At 44.5% G+C, this 19428-nt stretch overlaps 1 protein-coding gene across 3 annotated transcripts in view; it reads left to right on the forward strand.

Annotated features, from left to right (window-relative positions):
- Positions 1-19428, forward strand: part of UBIAD1 (UbiA prenyltransferase domain containing 1) — a 99280-nt gene that overhangs the window by 60186 nt on the left and 19666 nt on the right. Inside the window, exon 4 of one of the 3 annotated variants that reach the window (XM_069034744.1) lies at positions 18994-19428. The exons of 1 other annotated variant lie outside the window; for it this stretch is intronic. In XM_069034744.1, the coding sequence (XP_068890845.1) occupies positions 18994-19306 (313 nt within the window). In that variant the 3' untranslated portion in view covers positions 19307-19428. Of the gene's footprint in view, positions 1-15458; positions 15956-18993 lie in introns of those variants that run through there. One more of the 3 variants, XM_069034745.1, reaches the window with a different exon arrangement.

The raw sequence follows: 19428 nt of genomic DNA on the forward strand, positions 1-19428 counted from the left end.
TTTGAAAACCTCAGTGTGAGCCTTTAAAAGTCCATTTACTTTCTCACTGCCCTGACTTCAGGTCAGCTTGGGCTCTTGACTTCACATACTGCTTTAAAACTACCTTGAATTTCTCATATTTTATCCTATGGGAGTTTTTTTCCCTGCCTTTTTTCTCTGATCTTTCATAAATCCTTTTTTCCCCCTTCTTGCACAAAACTAGGCAGAAATGCAGGGCAGAGGCCAGGTGAGGGTGTGCCTGGTTCAGAAATGTGTCCCTGGTGTGTCCTGCAGCTACATCACCTCAAGCTGTTTTCAGTTCTTGTGTACTAAGCAAAATGGGGTTGGATGGTAGATGGTGAAAGAAACCTGATTTTACAGGAGACAGTATTGGGAACCTGTGAACTTTGTCTGCACAAGGCTCTTAAGTGTGACACCAATTGGGAACCTGTGAACTTTGTCTGCACAAGGCTGTTAAGTGTGACACCAATTGGCTTGGTCCCAATGTTGCCATGTGGTATGAGGGATGAGGAACCAGGGATTTTGCTCAAAGGTTGCCCATTTCTATAGTATTTACTGTGAACTTTGCATTATTTCATCTTCTGGAGATCCTAGAGCAACAACATGCCACAACCTATTTTGTTGTGCTGAGAAGTCAATTCTAGTCTTTCACAGTTGCAGTGAAAAGCTTGAACGTTTGACCCAGGTATGCTTATAAAAGTTTCCTGTTTTCTAAGCCAATCTCATGAGTTATAAAGTGTTTGACTTAGATTTGAATTCAAGAGACTTAAAGCAGTTCTAAAAAAACCTGGCTGTCAGCAGTCCCTGTGCCTGTATGTATCCAGTGACCTTGGTGCCCAGACACTGATACCACAAAGAAACAGGGAGATCTGCTTACTTTCTAGAAACAAATTCCTCAAAGGCATTTGTCAGTATGATCCTGAACTGCTGGACATGTTTGAAAGATCAGGTGTCTACTGACTACATGAGTGCTAGTGTCAGTGGTATTTTGGAGGATGGTTCATGAGCTGGAAAATGTGGTATAATCCTTTGTGTCTGACTGAAGCAGTGCCCTGGCAGGCTCCTGGAATATGCAGCTGGAGCACACTTAGCAGGGCTGTGCGACTTCATTCTTGACCTGGCAGGACAGACATCTCAGGGCATTTTTACTTTAGGGCACTGTTGGTAATTTCTTGTGCTGTGACCATAGTTCAATATGGTGCAAAGCCACTAGCAGTCCTTCTGAAATCTCCTTTTAGCTGAATATGTGGGTCTTTACTTTTTTCCTGGTCTTTTGTACAAAGGGCTCTTGTGCTATTTTCTACTGAAGAGACAGCTGCATTGTATTTACATTGACAGAAAGAGACTTTTTAATGTAAAAAGCTTAACATGACTTTTTTTTGCAAAGAGATATTTGACATGCTAAAAAAAAAAGGCAGTCTTGTTCTGGGGTGATGGTAATTTATTTTCACTTGTTAAGAGTGCAATATGAACGTGTTAATTTGATAGTGTATATGAGTGTTATCTTTCTGTTTTAAATTATGATGAATTCATCCCCAGACATCTCACAGTTACTGCTCAACATCTTTGCATCTTGAAAAGTCATTGTGGCAAAGGAGATTTGACTCAGATCTTCCTGGTGCAAAATTAATCACTCTTCATACATGAGCTAAAGGAATTTGCTGAGGTCCTTTATGAGCAAGGCACAAGTATGGACTGTGTCACTGATTAACGTCTCTGAATCTGCCTGTCAGGGAGCAGTGAAATTCTCATGTGGAACAATACACTGGCACATGCACAGGTCTTCTGCCAGTTCATTTGCCTGAGGTGTATATCTCTCAACTGCCACATTAAAATTGTAATGCCTGTAACAAGTCCTGAAATTACAGCCATGGGCCATATTCCTTTGACCTTCTCTGTGTTCTTTTTGGATTCATTCCCTCTGCACACGTAGCCAGGCAGCCAGAATGTAAATAAATGCTCCCCACCTGGCAGGTGCAGAAAGGTTAGATTTGCATAAAGGGGCCGGTGTAAATTTCTCCTGTTTGTTGTCGCCTCTTCTCTCCAACTGGGAATTTCAAGGCAGTGATAAATGTCAGCTGGAAATAGCACTTCAGCGTCAGCAGTTAATCTCTTCCTGCTATGTCCCCCTTTGTGCTGCTCTTTACCACACGGATCAGCCAATCTCCTCTGTGTGAACCTCTCATTACTGGCTCTTCTGTTGCTGCTTTGCTTATGGTCTTGACTTTCCTTTTATGTTTTCTGTTTGTGAATTAAACTCTTCTCATCTGGTAAGTCACTCTGCTGAAATGATTGTGCTGAAACAGCCTGCTACCAGTTTCATTCTCTGAATGGTTCAATGTGTCTGCCCCCTGTTCCTGAGCCTACATGGGTGAAGAATCAGAGATTCTCTTTTATGTGGTTCATCATACAGTAGTCTTGCTTAGGAACTGTTGGTTAATGGGGATGAGCGCCTCATGAGTGGATCCAGTTTTCCAAGTGTTTGATCTGGACACTCACTCAACGATCTGCTGCTGGTGCACTCTCCTACACGTTAGGCTCTAATGGTGGAAGACACTTCAGTGAGTGGGAGGAGGGACTCCCCACTCCTGCTTCCCCACTTCCTCTGCTTTTAAGTCCCCTTGCCTGTTAGTGCCCTGTAGGAGGCAGAGGTCCCTTTAACGACTCTTTTCTCCATTACCGTCGCTTTGATATTTTTTCAAGTTTCCCTTGCATATTCTGATTGTCCTTGATAATCTGCGCTAGCTCAGGTTATTTTTTCTTCTTCATCTTCTTCTCCCTCCTCTTTTCTTTCACAGACACACAGCCATTGGTCTGCAGTAAAGCTGTGTCATAGCTCAATTCAGATCAACCCTTGTCTTTGTAATTTGAACAGCCTACATTGCTTTGTTTGTACCAAAGACACGTTTAAGTGTTCCTTGATTTAGCCTGACTCAGAGACAGCTGCTCTTTTCACTGCTTCCAATGAGATGTAACCTAGCCCATAACAACGAGGCCCATATTGCCATCTCCCTTCTGCTTTGCCCATGTGCCACAGGGACTCTGTCTTCCAAGCAGCCACCTGCCTCTGTTTTTTCCAGCTGCCTGTCTGTTCTCAGTAGAGTCCCCAACTCCTTTAGAGTTGTTTCCTGGCTGGACTAAACCTGAATCTCCTGTACCCTTGGAATAAATTGTACAATTGTTTTGGCACTTCTCCAAGAACAGTTTAGCCCCTTCATGTCAACCTGTGGTGGGGGATGGCTTTCTGCTCTGTCTCCCCTTCTGTAATGTGTTAAAAATACGCTGTTTCAGGCAGCCTCTCCCGGGCTGCTATTGCTGCTTTCAGTAAGAGGAATGAGATGAAAAAAATAGATCAGTAATTTGGTTCTAAATCACTTCCCCAACAAAGCCAGTGCTGAAGGTCACTTGTAATGAAGCTGTCATACGGGTAAGGCCTCACAATCAGGCAGAGGAAAAGGAAAATGAGGCTGGAGATGAGTTCATGGCAATCTTGATTCAATTTCACTGAGGTGCAGGTGTTTGGATTGGAGTCCGGGACATTAACGGGAAGGTCAGGACAGAGAAACTGCTTGTGTGGAGTTTCTCTGCTGTGCTAGGAAAGACCACAGAGCCCTTTGGAGGTGCTCAGCCCTGACTGTATGGAAACCTGTGAGCAGGGTCACTCTTTGCAGGAAGGGTGAGATTGTGCCCCACCTGCAAAGCATCTGGGCATAGATTCACATCCTCTGAGAATTTGCAGGAGGGCTTGCATGGAGGTTTGAAGCTCCAGCTTGGAGACTACAGATCCCTTCCCATAGCAGTATGTTAGTGTGCAGAAAGGGAGCCCTGACTTGCAGGAAAATGAGCTGGCAGTATTTCTTAATAAAAGACACTATAAATTGTTAAAAATACTTTTTAAAATTTAGAATTTATGCTGTCAAAAAAGAAATTAATTTACCAAAAAAAGTAAATACATTGTGCTGGTTTGAAAGTAAACCAGCGGGAGAAATTAACCCCACACAAATACCTTGCAAGAGATTTCAAGTTGGAGTTACAATTAATTATACGATACATATATATACAATAAATGCAACAACACAGAAGAAACTAGCTTAAAACAAAGTCAGAGTAGAGCCTGGCATCTGTTGGTCAGGGTGGTGTTCAAAGTCCAACTAAGCAGTGATTGCAGTGCTGTTGAAGTGATGGTTCAGTCTTGTTGAAAGCAGTGGTCCTGTGGAAGGTCTGGTCCTCCTGTGGAAGCTGAGGTCCTCCTCTGGATGCCCAGTGCTGGTGGTGGTGGTGGTGTCCCAGGCCCCAAAGTGCCCAGATTATATACAGGCAGGAATGTTCAGTACCTCCCCCAGGGCAGGGAATTTCACGATAGAATGATGTAATCCCATGAGTCATAGGATATTTTGGGAAGTCCTTGATAGCCTAGGTTGCTACAGCTGCCCATTGGTGCCATTGAGCCATGATGGCCCACTGGCAGAGATGACCCCCTTAGGCTGGGTGGTTATTCAGTGAAGACAAAGAAAACACTACACCCAGCTCATAGCCTTTGGGATGGGGTGTGCACTGGACAGCTGTTGCAAACGACCAACCATTAACAGTTCATCAGGAATAATGTGATGGGTGTAGAATACATAGTTTGGTTACACCCATATCAGCAGTCTTTCTCCTGTAACCACGACATACATCTTTTAAAGGTTGACATTAAATGACTTGATTTAAAATTATTGCAAAGAAACCTATTGATTGACCCAACTTGATATTTTTTAGACAGGAAGTTTAGGTTCAGGAAGGTTTTTTGTGGTATTTCTATCTTGTTTCAGGATGGAAATTATGGTTTGTCAAGTTTGACATTCTCTGGCTTCCATCTCAGGCTAGCACTCTTCTGGCTGTGGGCTGCCTACAGCTTTGGTGTCCTGATTAAATTTGTTGCCTTTTTTTAGAATTATTTCCCCTGGAGTTTCCCAGAAAAGCAGTGGAGCAGAGAGAAGTGGGAGTAAGGAAAGGAAAAACAAACAAGGTTCTCCACCAATACACAGCCTTGAGAGTTACAGAGATGTAACTCTGTACAAGGGAGGGTGATGGGATTATCTGTCTTCCTGGTGGCCCCTCAGGGTGCATCCTAATAACTGTTCATTGAAACCCATAGGAGGAGGAGGTGTGAAATTTAGTGCGAAAGTATTTCCTGTTGGTGTCCCTGGATCTAATCCCCGTTCCTTCTCACCCGCCATCACAGATTTCTTGTGATCTCTGGAGAAGCCAGATCCCCAGACCAAAGAGGGCATTATTTTACCTTGGCACTTAGCCCTTAACTCAGAGTGATGTTTATACTGGCAGCGGTGGGAAGAGGAAGAGAAATAGTCCACTCACTGGGATTACAGTGCCTGCTATGTTTGTCATAGTGGAAGGTCATTGGAAAAAGACTTCAGGTAGGAGAAGCAGGAAGTAAATATCTTTCTTCTTTGGGGAGGCCATTTGGATTGTGAGAGATTTCCACAGTAAAGTTCAGAAGGAACTTTTTGAACTGCCAGACAGGGAAATTTTATAGCATAACCATGGATTTCAGGAGGTATCTTCAGCAAACAGTAGTGTATCTTTTGGGTGCAGTGCCCTTTGGGGAGGGCTTGGGCCAGTGATGATGAGAAGGCATCAGTCATCCTTTATAGCATTGTTTGACAGTTGCTTAACTGTGGTGTGAGAAACTACATAAGGAACCAGGCATGTTGAACTAGACTTCTAAATATCTTTCAGGGCTTCTGGAATGAAGCCTAAAAGAAAAGTCTTGAGGGTGTTTTGTCATGGGCTTTTGTTGGGGGATGTTGTCACGTGTCTGTGCTTTGGACATCACAAAGCCAGCATCCTTAGAGAGCTTATTATCACAACTCCTTGCAAAACTAGCCACTCCCAGAAGGCTGCATGTAGGACAATGTAACAAAGAACTGCTTTTCTACTATAACTCCTGCCTCTTTGTACAGCTCTGGACATGTGGGCTTTGTCTGGCTAATGAAGGTGTCTGGGACTTTGAAAGCTCAGGAAGCTTGTGGTGGTCATTATCAGGCTCCTACAGCAGCAGCCTCACTTAAATATCTGTTATTTCATAAGAGGCAAAAGGGTCAATGCAATTGGGAAAGTGAGCTTGGACATGCAAAGTAATTTCATGGGGAAAACAGCACAGGTAATTAGACTTGACAAAACCTTTTGGTGAGTGACTACACTGTTACCCCCTTTCCCAAGCATACTTACCCTGGTGAGTATTCCATGTGCATCTATAGACCCAGTGGCCCACATACATGCACATGTGTCTCATGGCAATAGATGTGCAGTATACGCAGCTGATATGCAGTATCATGCAAGAAATATTGTTCTTAGTCATAATACTACAAAACACTACCCACGTATGTAAGTGGTGACGCACACACATAACAGAGGTTAGGAAATCTTAAATAGTTAATAACTCCCATGCATTTTCTGCTTGTATTTATAACTGCTTGTATTTTCTGCAGTTACAAAAGATGCTGGAGCCAAAAATGTTGGTTTGTTTTCTGGAATTTTCCATCAGCACTCCTCTGTCCTAATGGCTTTAAAAATTTTATTTATTTATTTATTTGTTTGCATGTCACACCTGTGTATGACAATGCCTTTGTCAGCATCCCAAAAAAGCCTTTCAATGTAGTGGACAAATAAATAAGCCTCTGAGATCTAACTTTGCATGTTCAGATAAGCAGATGTCCTCAAAGCCTACTTCTGAGCAGTGTTGCCTGGTGTTGTTCTGTGGCACAGCAGTGAAAATGGATCTCTTCCAAGATTTTTTTTAAATTTGAATTTTTCCTGCAAAGGTTTTGTATTAGAAACTCATATGTCCTTGGTTGCAGGCTCATCCGTTAGACAATACACCTGGACATCATCTATCCTCAGCCAAGCTGTGGTCTGGTCATTTCCTGCCAGAGCACGTAATTGGGTTGGGGAGCAAAGAGCAATTGTGGTATACAAAACCAACTCTCCACGGGACTCTACAAAGATTTTTCACAGTAAGAGCTGGTTATGTTCCCCTGAGCTACACAGGTGTTTAAAAAGGAGGCTTGAATTTCCATGGCAACAGGCTGCATTCTGCTGACTCTGGTAGTCTGTCACTCTGCAGATCTGTTTGTCACCCCTAGTGCTCTGAGTTTCAAGGCCAACAATGTGTGATGGACAGAGATTGTAGTGGGGTTGTGTTGGGGTCAGACATCCTGGTTGAGGGAATGTACCACAAATGCCCTGTGGGAGAGGCACAGAGGAGTTCAGATGATACTGGTGAATACTTCAGCCTTGCTCATACATCAGTTACAACAGGATCTTCATGGTTAAGCCATTATCTGGTTACTAGGAAGCTCAAAGGCATCATGTCACAGTGGGACTGTGACCTTGTCTAGCTCCTCTTATCTGAAAAGCTCCATGTTTTATGTACATCCGATTATTAAATCTGTGAGGCACTGCGGGGAAACTGAGGCAGCCCTAGGCAGTAGCTACTTTTACAGAAAATCCCAGTGCCAGAGCTAGGAGCAGGATCTAGAAGTTCTTGTTTCCTTTGTTCCCCCACCTGATCATGAAGAACTATCACCTCTCATGGAACTGGGAAAGTAGAAGGTAATTTCCTGAATCACTTCTTAGAAGAAAAAAAAACCTTCATGTGCACATAAGCAAAAGAATAGGCAATAATATTTTAGTGGAATAAAGGACAGTAGATATGGACAAATCAGAGGGAAGGGAATTGTGTGCTCAGAGATAAGGATGGGGTGGGCTGAGACATTTTGTATTTCTGGGTGATTGAAACAGCGGAGGAGGGCAAGTGCATCAACAGCGGTGTGAGGCTGAGCGTAAACCCAGAGGGAAAGGAAAAGTTCTGTTGTGGAGTTTATCGTGAGTTCAGTGTAAGCTCAAAGGCTGGCATGAAGTTTGTTTCCCATGACCCATGTATTTCTCATGATCTGCAGGAAAAACATGGGTAACAGCCTGTAGGAGAGTATTTACTGAAAGGGCTGTGCATAGCTGGAGCCAGAACTGGAGGAGAGGGCAGAGAGTCTCCTTAAGGGGCTCCTTTGAGAAGCTGCATGGAAATGTCTTCTTTTGACAGGTACATGAGCAACCTGTTTTTCTGTTGTCACAGAAGCCACTCCAGCACAAGCACTACATGTGGCAAGCTGGGCTGGGAGGAGGAGCTGAAGGAGAGGGATGGTGTGATGACCTATTCTATCGAGTGGGAACATACTGGTTCAGTATGTGAACAGTGGCTGTGCTGCAAAATGAAAGGCTGTCAGGCAGAGCATTAGCCTCAACTAAGGGGAAAAAACTATCTTTGTCCCTCTCAGGACACCACACATACTGTCAACGAGATATCCAATGAAGGTATCACTCCTGTGTGCAAATGGGAGAGGAGTGGGGTGGAGAGAGCTGCATCCCCTTACATAATTGGGTTATCCTTGGTGAACTGGCATGCAGGGAGGCTGAGCATCTGGAGGCTGGCAGGCAGCATTTGCCTCTGATGAGCAAATGTGTTTATCTCCAGAGCTCTCTGAGATGTTTATGGCTGAGGAAGGGTGTAAATCTCACTGGATTCAAGCCCGTGGATAATTTTTCCCTTCTTCTTCCGTCTCCTCTCCCCATGCCCTCCTGCCCTGTATATGAGACACTGTTCACAGGCTATAAATGGATGCAATGCTCTGCTTAATGTGGAGAGACACCTTACCATCAGGTGAGGCACAGAGAGGGAGGTGAGGCACAGGGTGGGAGGCAGCTTGCCAATTCCTGCTCCTTCCCACTGTAGTCAGTCCCTGAGCCTCCTATCACACTCATCTGTGGGAAGCTCATTTCTTTCATTTCCCCTTAAAATGACTTGTAGACTATAAAGCCTGGAGCAGGGCAGCTGCGTGCTCAGAATCCTAAGGTGCTGTTCCTCACAGGAGAGGGTGGCAGGATGCAGGGAGGGAGTCCATGCCACTCTAATTCCACGACTCCAGTTTGGCTCTTGTAGCTTATGAGGCTATCAAAGCTCTCACTTAATTACAGCCCTAGCAATCAGTCTTTCATCCTGTTAATTATGCTTCTAGCCAGGGTTAGCAGTATTTTTATTCTTGAGGCCTCAGGAGAATTTCCAACTTATAGGAAATCACTGCCAACCCACAGTAACTGGTATGGGTTGTGTCTGTAGGACTGCATTCCTGCTGCATGGCTGCAGGAAAGGTGTGGGGTGGTAAAGCTGGGGTCATCTGGCCTTGCAAGGTTTTGTTCGGTTTTGCAGGATGAATGTTCCTGGGCCCAGAGAGCCAGATAGGGACCATGCATTGATTGACCTTTGATGCCTTAGGTTTTAACTTTTATATTTTTCAAATCCTATACTGCCTAGTGTGTAACTCTGAAGTTTCTTGTAGCCTGTTAACTTCTGCTCTCTTGTGCTAGGTAGACATAACAAAGCCTCTCTGGGCCTGCTCTCCAAGGACACCCAGACTGTCCTAGGCCCAAAAAGTATAAACCAAAAAGCCTCTAAAATGGGGCAAGCTGAGGGGAATTACATAATTAAACTGAAGCTTTAATTGGGAGAATTAACCCTGATATGCAAATGAACCAAACCTATAAAAGTGTGATGAACTCATGACCTGTTGTCCATCTTGGGGTCCATCTTGGCAATAGCCTCTGGCCCCCAGGGGGTACCTTTGAAGGCCTTTCAAATAAATACCTGCTTTTATTCTCTTACTCCTGTCTAGTCTCTGTTTCTCGGAGGCCTCTTAAGGCATCGCCATGACCAGCTGAATTGACAGAGCCCTCGCAGTGGCAGTTAGTTGTTCCAAGGCATTTCAACAGGGCTGAGCATAACATATTGACTCATTATGGCATTATCTCTTCATTACCCACAAAGTGCTGTTGGAGCGTGGGGAGCAGCACAGGGAGTAAGACAGAGAGGAGGGAAATGGCTCATTAACTGCCCAAAGGAATCAAGCTGAACATCTCTTTTTCTCAGAAGAGGCTCTGTCAGCACCCGAAAAGGACAAGTCTAATAGGAATTAGGCTTGGCTCAGGGAACCTGTAACCTACATATACCCCTACACCTGCACCAACTAACACACATGCAATGTACATCTTGGATGCTCCCATAGTACAAGAACAATCTTTCCGTCCATCACTGTCCACTTAAATTTAGAAACACATGTGCCAGAACATGCTCTGTATCTGCAAACCAGTTCATCTGCTCTATAGGCACTGTTTGCAACCACATCCAACTCAATTACATCTAACAGTCCCACCCTCCTACCAGAAAGCAGGCACAGCAATTGTACCAAGCTTGCTTTCTATGGACAGGGAGTTTTGTCTCCCCTGTATGCATTCCTCTGTGCTCACACTGTGCATTCCAGTGCATTCTGTCCCCTCAGCTGTGAAATCTGCTTCTATGCACATGCATAGAAGTATGTTCACAAGTATGTTCTTGCCTTTCCCTTCCTTCCAATTATTCTTTCCCTGGTTTCCACGAGTTCTGCTGGTACACACTGTGGCTCCCGCAGGTTTGCCCCCATCATGGCTCCCAGTGAGAACCAGGCCCTTGCAACAAACACAAGTACTGGCAGAGTATGCTGGCACCAGGGCTTATTTCTTGAATAAGACCCCTTTCTTGGGAACCAGGAAGCTTTGCAGCTTACATGTTATTCCACATGATGTGGGAAACAAACTCCCAGTGGTCTCTCAGCTCACCCCCCAGCTGCTGGACTCTGCTTGCAGTCACTTCGCAGCACTCCTTATCCCTGCTGCCCTTCCTTTTCAGACATGGATCAGGAAGCCATTAACTTGTTTACTCTATGCAGGCCCAGCCTCACAGACATCTTGCTGGACAATATAAAAACAAAAAACATTTGACAAGATTTATGGGGCTGTTGCTGCCAACTGTGGACTGTGGAAAGTAAAAAATCTCCTTTCTTAGGTAATAAAATATAAAATGGGACCCAGTTTCTCTCCAGGGTAGGAATCCTTATGTCTGACAATGCTGTAAAACACGTGGTGCTACAGCATGGGTGTGAGAGCCAGAGTAAACACTGCCTTTGGAAAGCTCATTCATTGCAAAGCTGGGATGTGTGAGTCATTGCAAAATAAGACAGGAAGGGTCTTGGGTGGTGTCTTGGTTTTGAAAGACAGGTGTCTGCTAAGGAAGGCAGAAGCCTCTCTTGAAGTGGCAGATATAACCCCTTTCCCTCCGAGTTATTATAATTTTGAAATCAAGGGCCTTTAGGCAAAGATGTGGGAAATAGGAATAACAGGTTTTTACTATATATATATACATATATATATATAACTAGTCAAATAAAACAACAATAACTATGGCAGTGACAGCAAACAATCACAAACCCAGTCCCAGCCTTCTCGGCTGCCAGGCCTTTTCCCCTTGGGTGCAGTTCTGCTTGCAGCCAGCTGGGGCGCTGGCGGCTCCCAGTGAGCAGGGCAGGTGCGATGGTTCCCCCGCGGCTGCAGGGGGCGCTCCAGAGCGAGCTCGGGGAGCACGTGGCACTGGTGCCCTGGGATCCCAGGAGGGATGGGACAAAGGCTTCACAAACCCCAGACAGCTGGTCCCGGTGTCTGGCTGGAGCCTCGGGAAACAGCAGGCTGGAGCGGCAGGCTGGAATGGCAGGCTGGAGCAGCAAGCTGAAGCGGCAGGGATGAGCACAGATCCCGGGTGGCAGACGCGATGTATCCAAGCGGGGAACCCCCCGGAGGTCCAGGCAGGCAGGGCGAGCACGGCTACAACGCAGCAAGGGCTCCAATCAGCGGTGGGGCAGGGCAGCCGCAGCCCGGGAAGTTGGGCTGGGGGTCCTGGGATCTTTCTCCGCAGAAAGAAAAACAGCCGAAAAGAACCAGGCCCCTCTCCCTGAGAACGCCGCCGAGAGCGAACTGACCCCACATCCAAATGAAAACAAAAGAGTAGCCAAGTCTTTTGTCTTCTCTTAAGTACAGCCATTTGTCCCCTAGCAACATGCATATGGGAAAAAATTCCTTTAACAAGAAAAAAACTAGGACTAAACTAAAACCCCAACAGGTGGAGAGAGCCTCCCTTCAGCCTTTCTCTTCTCTGAAAGAACTGGAAATCCCTTTACAAGCTTTGCAAAGATTTTCTGAAACTGATTTTAAATTCATTCAACTAAATTGGAGCAAGAACTATGGGTATATAAAGTAAGACTGGTCTGCTCCTTTATTAAATCAGTTTAGCTTAATTGGCTCACAATGTTTAACCTGATGAAGGACTTTTCACTAGTTCAATTGCACCAATTAGAAATCAGGCCTGATAAACCTGAATCCTCTTTGTGCCAGAGACTCTGGGCTTTGTCTAAGGGAGAAAAAAAAAGACTGTCTAAGGGAGAAAATAAGTAGCAGCTCTCAGATGATGATTTTCCACTTATGTGCCTGCCTATTTATCCTTTGGTTTGTCTATACCAATTATTTTGGTGGTCTGTGTACACTGTGCATCTCTGGCAATGTTACCATAGTGAGAGGCTAGCTACAAGATTTTGATTTAAGTTACACTGTGCTGGGGAAGCCCTGTATTTCCAAAACCTATCTTAGGCAAGGGAAAGAGGAGGTGTTATGTCAGGCAGGAATAGAAAATGAAGGAGAGATGTGAGAGATGTAGCTGTAGGGCTCAGTCATTCCCCTGGGTGCCAAACGTGGGGAAAAAGGTGCTCACACCAGAAACACAGTGCAAAGTGCATTGTCTCTTCTCCTGTGTGGCATGCTCACAGAGCATGTGTGCTCAGCAAAGTTGTGTCAACCGACTGGGAGAAGCATCTTTTAACTTCATGTCAACATTTGCAATTCTTATTAAAATCAGATTGCCTCAGGACTGGAAACTCTTCATTCTCTGTGTTTCAGGAAATTCAGTGTAAATGGAAAAGGCAGTGAGATCACCTTAGGCCAAGACAGGGGGGACTTTTGGCTTACCTTGGCTTACCTTGTTGTCAAGAAAATTAATCCACAAACACCAGAGGTTTATGTCCAAAAAGGAGACAGAGGAGTCCCGTTACTTTATTCGAATAAAGAGGGAGGCCATGGCACATTCCCCTGGCATCTCTCAAATTGTTAGAGGATGAAGCCTCCTTTTTATCCTAATTTCCCAGCCGCATTTCCCTCTCTCTTTCCCCATTGGCTGAGGTACTTGAGAGGTACAGACTTCCCAAAACGCCTAATACCTAAGACTCCCTTCTAATGTATAACCCCCCCTTTATTTTAATTCTTATGGAATTTATGGTTCTTCCCATTGTTTCTTTCATCTCTCAATATCCAATTTCATTTATCAGCAGACCTGTAGTTTATTTGTAAAGACAAATCTCTTTCTTTCCATTCATCAATCAGTGGAATCCTTCCCTTTTATCTCTCAGTGCTAGTTTTATTTACCAGCAGGTCCACAGCTTGTTTGTAAAGATAAGTCCCTCATTCCTTTCACTTGTATGAGCAGAAAAGAGAACATTCCAGTGAGTGGTTCCTCTGACTGTATTAGTGGATGCAGATGTTTACTTGATTTGGGGCACTGTAATCACTGACAGCTCCCAATAGCAAAGTAATCAAATTTTGCACAATTGCTATTCTGGGTTAATGGCTTTGGTTACCACCACTAGCTGGCCAAGATTCCTTTGCTCCTCAGTAGTGCACATTATTGTTAGCTTTTTCTTTTTCCAGTGGGTTCCTTCTTCAATGAGTAACTTATTTTAATGAAATACTCTTAGATTCTGCTTATCTGGTGTCAAATGTTTGGTATCCAACTAAGGCATAATTTATACCAGTATTGAATGTACCATATAGCCTGTAGCATATGTTCCATTATGTCCTAATAAATCTCTAGAATGTGGACTATATGGGCTTAATTTTCACACAGTCAGAAGCTAAGAACAAACTATTTGAAAGAGATAAGCATTCCCTTGATACCTCAAATGCTGCTATTTGGGATTTCTGATCCATGTGGTGATGAACTGCATCTCCCCACTACAGTTTCCCCTTGCTTCTGCCCTGCTCCTTCCTCTATCTGTGCTTTGCAGATCACAGACAATTTGGTAAACATGCAACAAGACCAGTCCCCACTGGCTCTAAAACATTCTTAACATTTTCATACAGTAACTGCTGCAGAATAGGTAAGTGTATTACATAAGGCATTCACTGCTAGTTAAAGGTTGTGTGTGAAAGACAAAGCAAAGAACCCTTAAAAACAAAGGAAAAAGAGGTGAAAAAGCCACACTGAGGGCAGTAGTTTCTTGTTTGGGCAAAAACTGGTTTTAGTGAAGAAGCCTTTTATTTCCCCTGGTTCTCCTTATCATCTCCCACACAGTATCTCCTCTGATAAGGAACCTGCTCTGGGGTTTATTCTTTACTGTGCAAGCTTGTCATGTCTGTGTTTAATGAAGTTTAATTATCTTCTGAGATTCAATGAATAATTATAAATCTCTTCAAGATGCAATCACAAGCACTTCATGGTTCATTAACAGTGGAAAATCAATTGTAATTCACCTAATCTCTCTCTCCTGACCAGCCATATGCTTGTTGCTCCTGTGCACCTTGTTGTTTCTCCCTCGTTTCAACACCAGGGAATACATTCATCTATTTTTCTATGAAACAAGGTATAGTTTAGGGTAGGGGAAAGAACTGTGGAATGCAGGAAGTGGGAGCTTAGACAGCAATGTTAGATAAGCCTACCAGTGAGCTCTGTCTCATGCTGAGGGTGCTTTGGAGATGTCAAGAGCTCTAGTGTCCTCACTTTGGAGACACTCACCTCTGAGAGTGTAGTGGCTCCGCACTGGGAATTGCCTGACTGTATACATCTTGTTTTCCTCTTGATCTGGTCTTCAATTTGAACTCAAATTACAGTTTTCTCTGTTGAAAGCCTCCTGAGATCTGTGAACCTTTGCACTGTTTGACGAGTAAGGTCTGAAAGTTTATTTTTGTTGGGACTGAAAAAGCTGGAGATGTCAGCTCTGGCACAGGAAGCTACTCAGTGCTGTCTTTAACTTTCCAAACAGCAGGCAGCATGTGAATCCAGCTGCACAATCATCCTGGAGTGACCTTTCTAACTGAAATCTTTAACCTTTCTGCATAGTTATAGATACAAATTTTTACTGAATGCAGAAAAGATGGTTGTTTTAAAATTTTTTTATAAAGGTTAAAAGATTGAAGAATAAAAGAGAAAGTGACATAGGGAAAGAGGGATGGAAATTAATGCAGTTGAGTTGCAGTTTCCAGCAGCTCCAGGAGAGCTCTGCAATGAAAATGACATTTCCATACAATTGACATTTCCCTGCTGAAGCAGTCTTCTGATTTGCAGCTGCTTGTGTACAGAGACCATCATAAAGAGGATCGTTAATTTCTCATATTCATCAAATGGGATTTAATTTTCCCCCATCCCCACATACCCTACATCTCCTTCTCAGAACTGGCACAAGCTCTGAACTCTGCCTTTTCTTCTCCTTTTGTAGGGGTGATCTTTGCCACACCTCCTGGTTTTTCAGCTCTCTGTGGAGTTTAGTGGAAACAAGAACTTGCTTTTTACTGGAAAGATGGATGGGAACAATGGCTCTTGTGATTTCAGCTTCCAGTTTTGGGAGTGAGGTTTTTTGTGGTTTTCCATTTATTTGTATGTTTACTGTTTGTATTTGTGTGTACAGTTCCTGGCAGAGCAAGGTTTTGTGGCTTTCAGGGTCTGCAGGCTCATAATCAGCTTCCAGCGTGTTACACACGAATCCTTCATGGGTGATACTTCCTCCTGGTCACAGGTTGCTGTGGAACAAAGCAGCTTGTCTTCCAAACTGTAGAAATTTTTCCAAAGTGCATGTACTAAACTGGAAATGAATGCTCCATGACACTTCATCACTTTCAATCTGCTTGATTCAATTTAGATGAGTAGAATATGCATCCTCATCTGAATTATTCCTCTTCAATAAATATGTTACTGCAGTAATCAATTGGCACATAATTAACAAACAATATCTTATTAAATCAGAATGAAAATGTAAATGCAATCTGGATTTGTTTAGGTCTGCAGTGATGCGTTCTTTGCTTCCCCTTCAGCCATTTCTCCTCTTGAGCAAGAGCTGCTGCCGTGGCTGTCACCGGGTACAATTACTGATGTGCTGCCCTCTAGGGCAATGTTGAACCGATGTTTCATGTGTGCATGTTGCACAGCAAGTCAACATGGGCAAAGCTGCATCAATGCAGGCAGCAGCTGCTGGCCACATGGCACAAGTGCTTTTATTAACCCTCTAATCCTGGAGCTTTCCTGCAGGGCCACTTCAGAGAGCACAGAGATCAAGGCCAGCCCTTTCTATTCATTCCTTGCCACCAACACTGTGTCTTTTGTCTTTGCCCAAAGCTGTGACTATTCCCAGCCTTTGTCCCAGTCCATCTTCATGCTGAGTTGGTGCAGCTGCATCACGTCCCTGAACTGAAGGCTCAGCTGCTCTATGTGTGTAACTCTGTCCTGTCAGTGCACTGTCCTTCACTGCAGCTGTCCCTGCCTGGCTGCAAGCCCTGAGGGATGGATGGATGGATGGATGGATGGATGGATGGATGGATGGATGGATGGATGGATGGATGGATGGATGGATGGATGGATAGATGGATGGATGGATGGTTGGGAGTAAACTAGAAATGCCAGCAACTGGCTTTGCCAGCAGTCGGATAATGTTACTGTCCTGTTCAGTTGTACTGCAGAATAGGATGTTGAATTAGATAACACAGATTAGAGACAATATCTAAGTCACAGTTGTCCTGAATTGCCATGTAACATTGATATGCAGTGATCAGTTTCAGCTGAGAAATGGTTGTATTCAGTGGTGAATGAGCTGATCTTTACCTGGTGTCACCCAGGGCATTGAAGCAACACTTGAGGCACTTGAATTTGTTTCTGACTTGGCTAGTAATCTTCTCCAACACCTTTAGCAAGTCATTTAATCCCTCTGTACTTTCATTTTCCTTTCTGTATATGCCTATAATGACACACATTTTCTGCTTAAAAAGCTTCAATATCCTTTGCTGAAAAGAGCTGTGCAAGTGTCTTGGTTTGAAAGACAGGTGTCTGCTAAGGAAGGCAGAAGCCCTTGGAATGGCAGATGCAGCCCCCTTCCCTCCGAGTTATTATAATTTTGAAATCAAGGGGGCTTTTAGGCAAAGATGTGGGAAATAGGAATAAGAGTTCTTTACTATTATATATCTAACCAGTCAAACAAACAACAATAACTATGGCAGTAACAGCAAACAATCACAAACCCAGTCCCACCCTTCCTGGCTGCCAGGCCTTTTCCCCTTGGGTGCAGTTCCGCTTGCAGCCGGCAGGGGCGCTGGCGGCTCTGGTGAGCAGGGCAGGTGCGATGGTTCCCCCGCGGCTGCAGGGGGCGCTCTGGAGCGAGCTCGGGGAGCACGCGGCACTGGTGCCCTGGGATCCCAGGAGGGATGGAGCAAAGAAGCTTCACAAACCCCTGGGCAGCTGATCCCGGTGTCTGGCTGGACCCTCAGGAACGGCAAGCTGGAGCGGCAGGCTGGAGCGGCAGGGACGAGCACAAATCCCAGATGGCAGACGAGATGTATCCAAGCGGAGAACCCCCCGGAGGTCTAGGCAGGCAGGGTGAGCACGGCTACAACGCAGCGAGAGCTCAAAGCAGCAGCGAGAGCTCAAAGCAGCAGCGAGGCCGGGTGGCCACAGCCTGGCTCCGAGCGGGGCAGGGAAGGTGGGCTTGGGATCCCGGTGTTTCTCCAGCAGAAAGAAAAGCGGCCATAGAAAAAACAGCTTCCTCTCTCTCTGGATGCCGAGACCCAACTGCCCACACCTCCAGGTGAAACAAAAAGAGCAGCCAGGTCCTTTGTTTTCCTTAAGTATTCAGCCATTTTTTTCCCCCTAGCAACATGTATAGGGGAAAATTCCTTTAACAGAAAAAAAAAACCTAGGACTAAACTAAAACCCCAACAGCAAGACTAGATGTTTTCTTTAATATCATATAGTTTGATGGCTTGCTAAAAAAATAAAGACACGACAGATGAGATGATTAGATACAAGTTTGATAAGTGTTGACAGATTGTTATTAGCAAGAGAGCCACTGGAAAGCATTGCTTGCAGATTTTGACCATCAGGGGTAAATTCATTCGCATAAATGTACCATCCAAATCTTACTTGAGCATGGGTTACCTTTTGACCCTGCTTACACTGAGAGACTTGATGACTGACATAGAACTTAATCATTTAAGAGAGAAGCTGCAGATAGGAGTGGTATGCTGGTAGATAATTGTGCTTCAGTTACACAGAGTAACAGGAAGAATTTGATGGGTGCTCTTCCTGTTGTCTTAAATGTGTCTAGAAAAGAAGGCTACTCCTGTAAAATGAAATTGCCTCTGAATTTCCTTTAGAGCAGAGATAGACATTCATAGAATGACAGAAATACTTAAATATCCTTTAGAGAAGAAGTGCCAAGCAAAATGGAAACTTCTCCCTTAAATTTCCAGACTTGGATCTCCAGACTATCCACACCATTTTTAATTAACTGATGGTTCAATTTTTGACAGCTTTCAGGTGCAAGGTAAGTTAGTCAAGAGAACAGCTCAGATATTTTGCTATTTCTGGCCATACCAGAAAGTGGGTATATTTTTCCATGTATGAGGGTAAAAAGAGAGATGGAGAGATGGCTTTCCTTCACCATGATTTGATGATACTCTGGGATATATCCCACCAAGGAGAGCATCCCCTGGACCCATTTCTTTATTGCTTTTTACCTGCTTTCACCATTTTTAGCAGGGTGAGGTAAGTGTAACACTGTTTCACTCCCAGTGGTGACAGTTCACACCTGCTTTGCACTTTTATAACCTGGGGTGCAGGAACAAGTTTGTCTTGGGGTGATTTTATGATAATATTGTATTTCCCTATCATCTGCTTTATGTCCAGAAATGGGTCCCATAGCTTTAAGCTGGGTCCAGGAGAGGAGAGAGAGAAGCCAGGTGAATTTTCCAGCATGGTTTGTGTTCCAGGACTCACACACACTCCCCTACGTTCCCACCACTGCAGAGCCGAGGGAGCACCTTCCTTCTTTTAGCCAGCCTGTTAGCTGAGGCAAGAAATTTTCCCATACCAGCACACCGAAATCCTCTGGTAACTTCTTCCTCTTCTGGAAGTGTTTGGCCTAGCTGTGATCCGAGAACCAGATCATCAGACCCCATGGACCAGCAGGGAGGCTGCGGGGACACCACATCCTGGCCTCGGACTCCGGGAGGAGCCGAGCCAGCTGCAGAGGGAACTCAAAATCCACCAGCTTTCTCTGCAGAGAGGAGGTTTATTATCTGACATTACTCATATTTTTCCTGTGCCCTGTGCCGGCACTCTGCTTGTTAAATAAATAGTTTGTTTCACTTTCATCCAAGGAAATTCCTTTCATATTGGTGGGTGTAGTGGGTTGGACCTGAGTT

The sequence above is a fragment of the Aphelocoma coerulescens genome, chromosome 21 (genome assembly GCF_041296385.1).
Source record: "Aphelocoma coerulescens isolate FSJ_1873_10779 chromosome 21, UR_Acoe_1.0, whole genome shotgun sequence".
In the NCBI taxonomy this organism is placed as follows: Eukaryota; Metazoa; Chordata; class Aves; order Passeriformes; family Corvidae; genus Aphelocoma; species Aphelocoma coerulescens.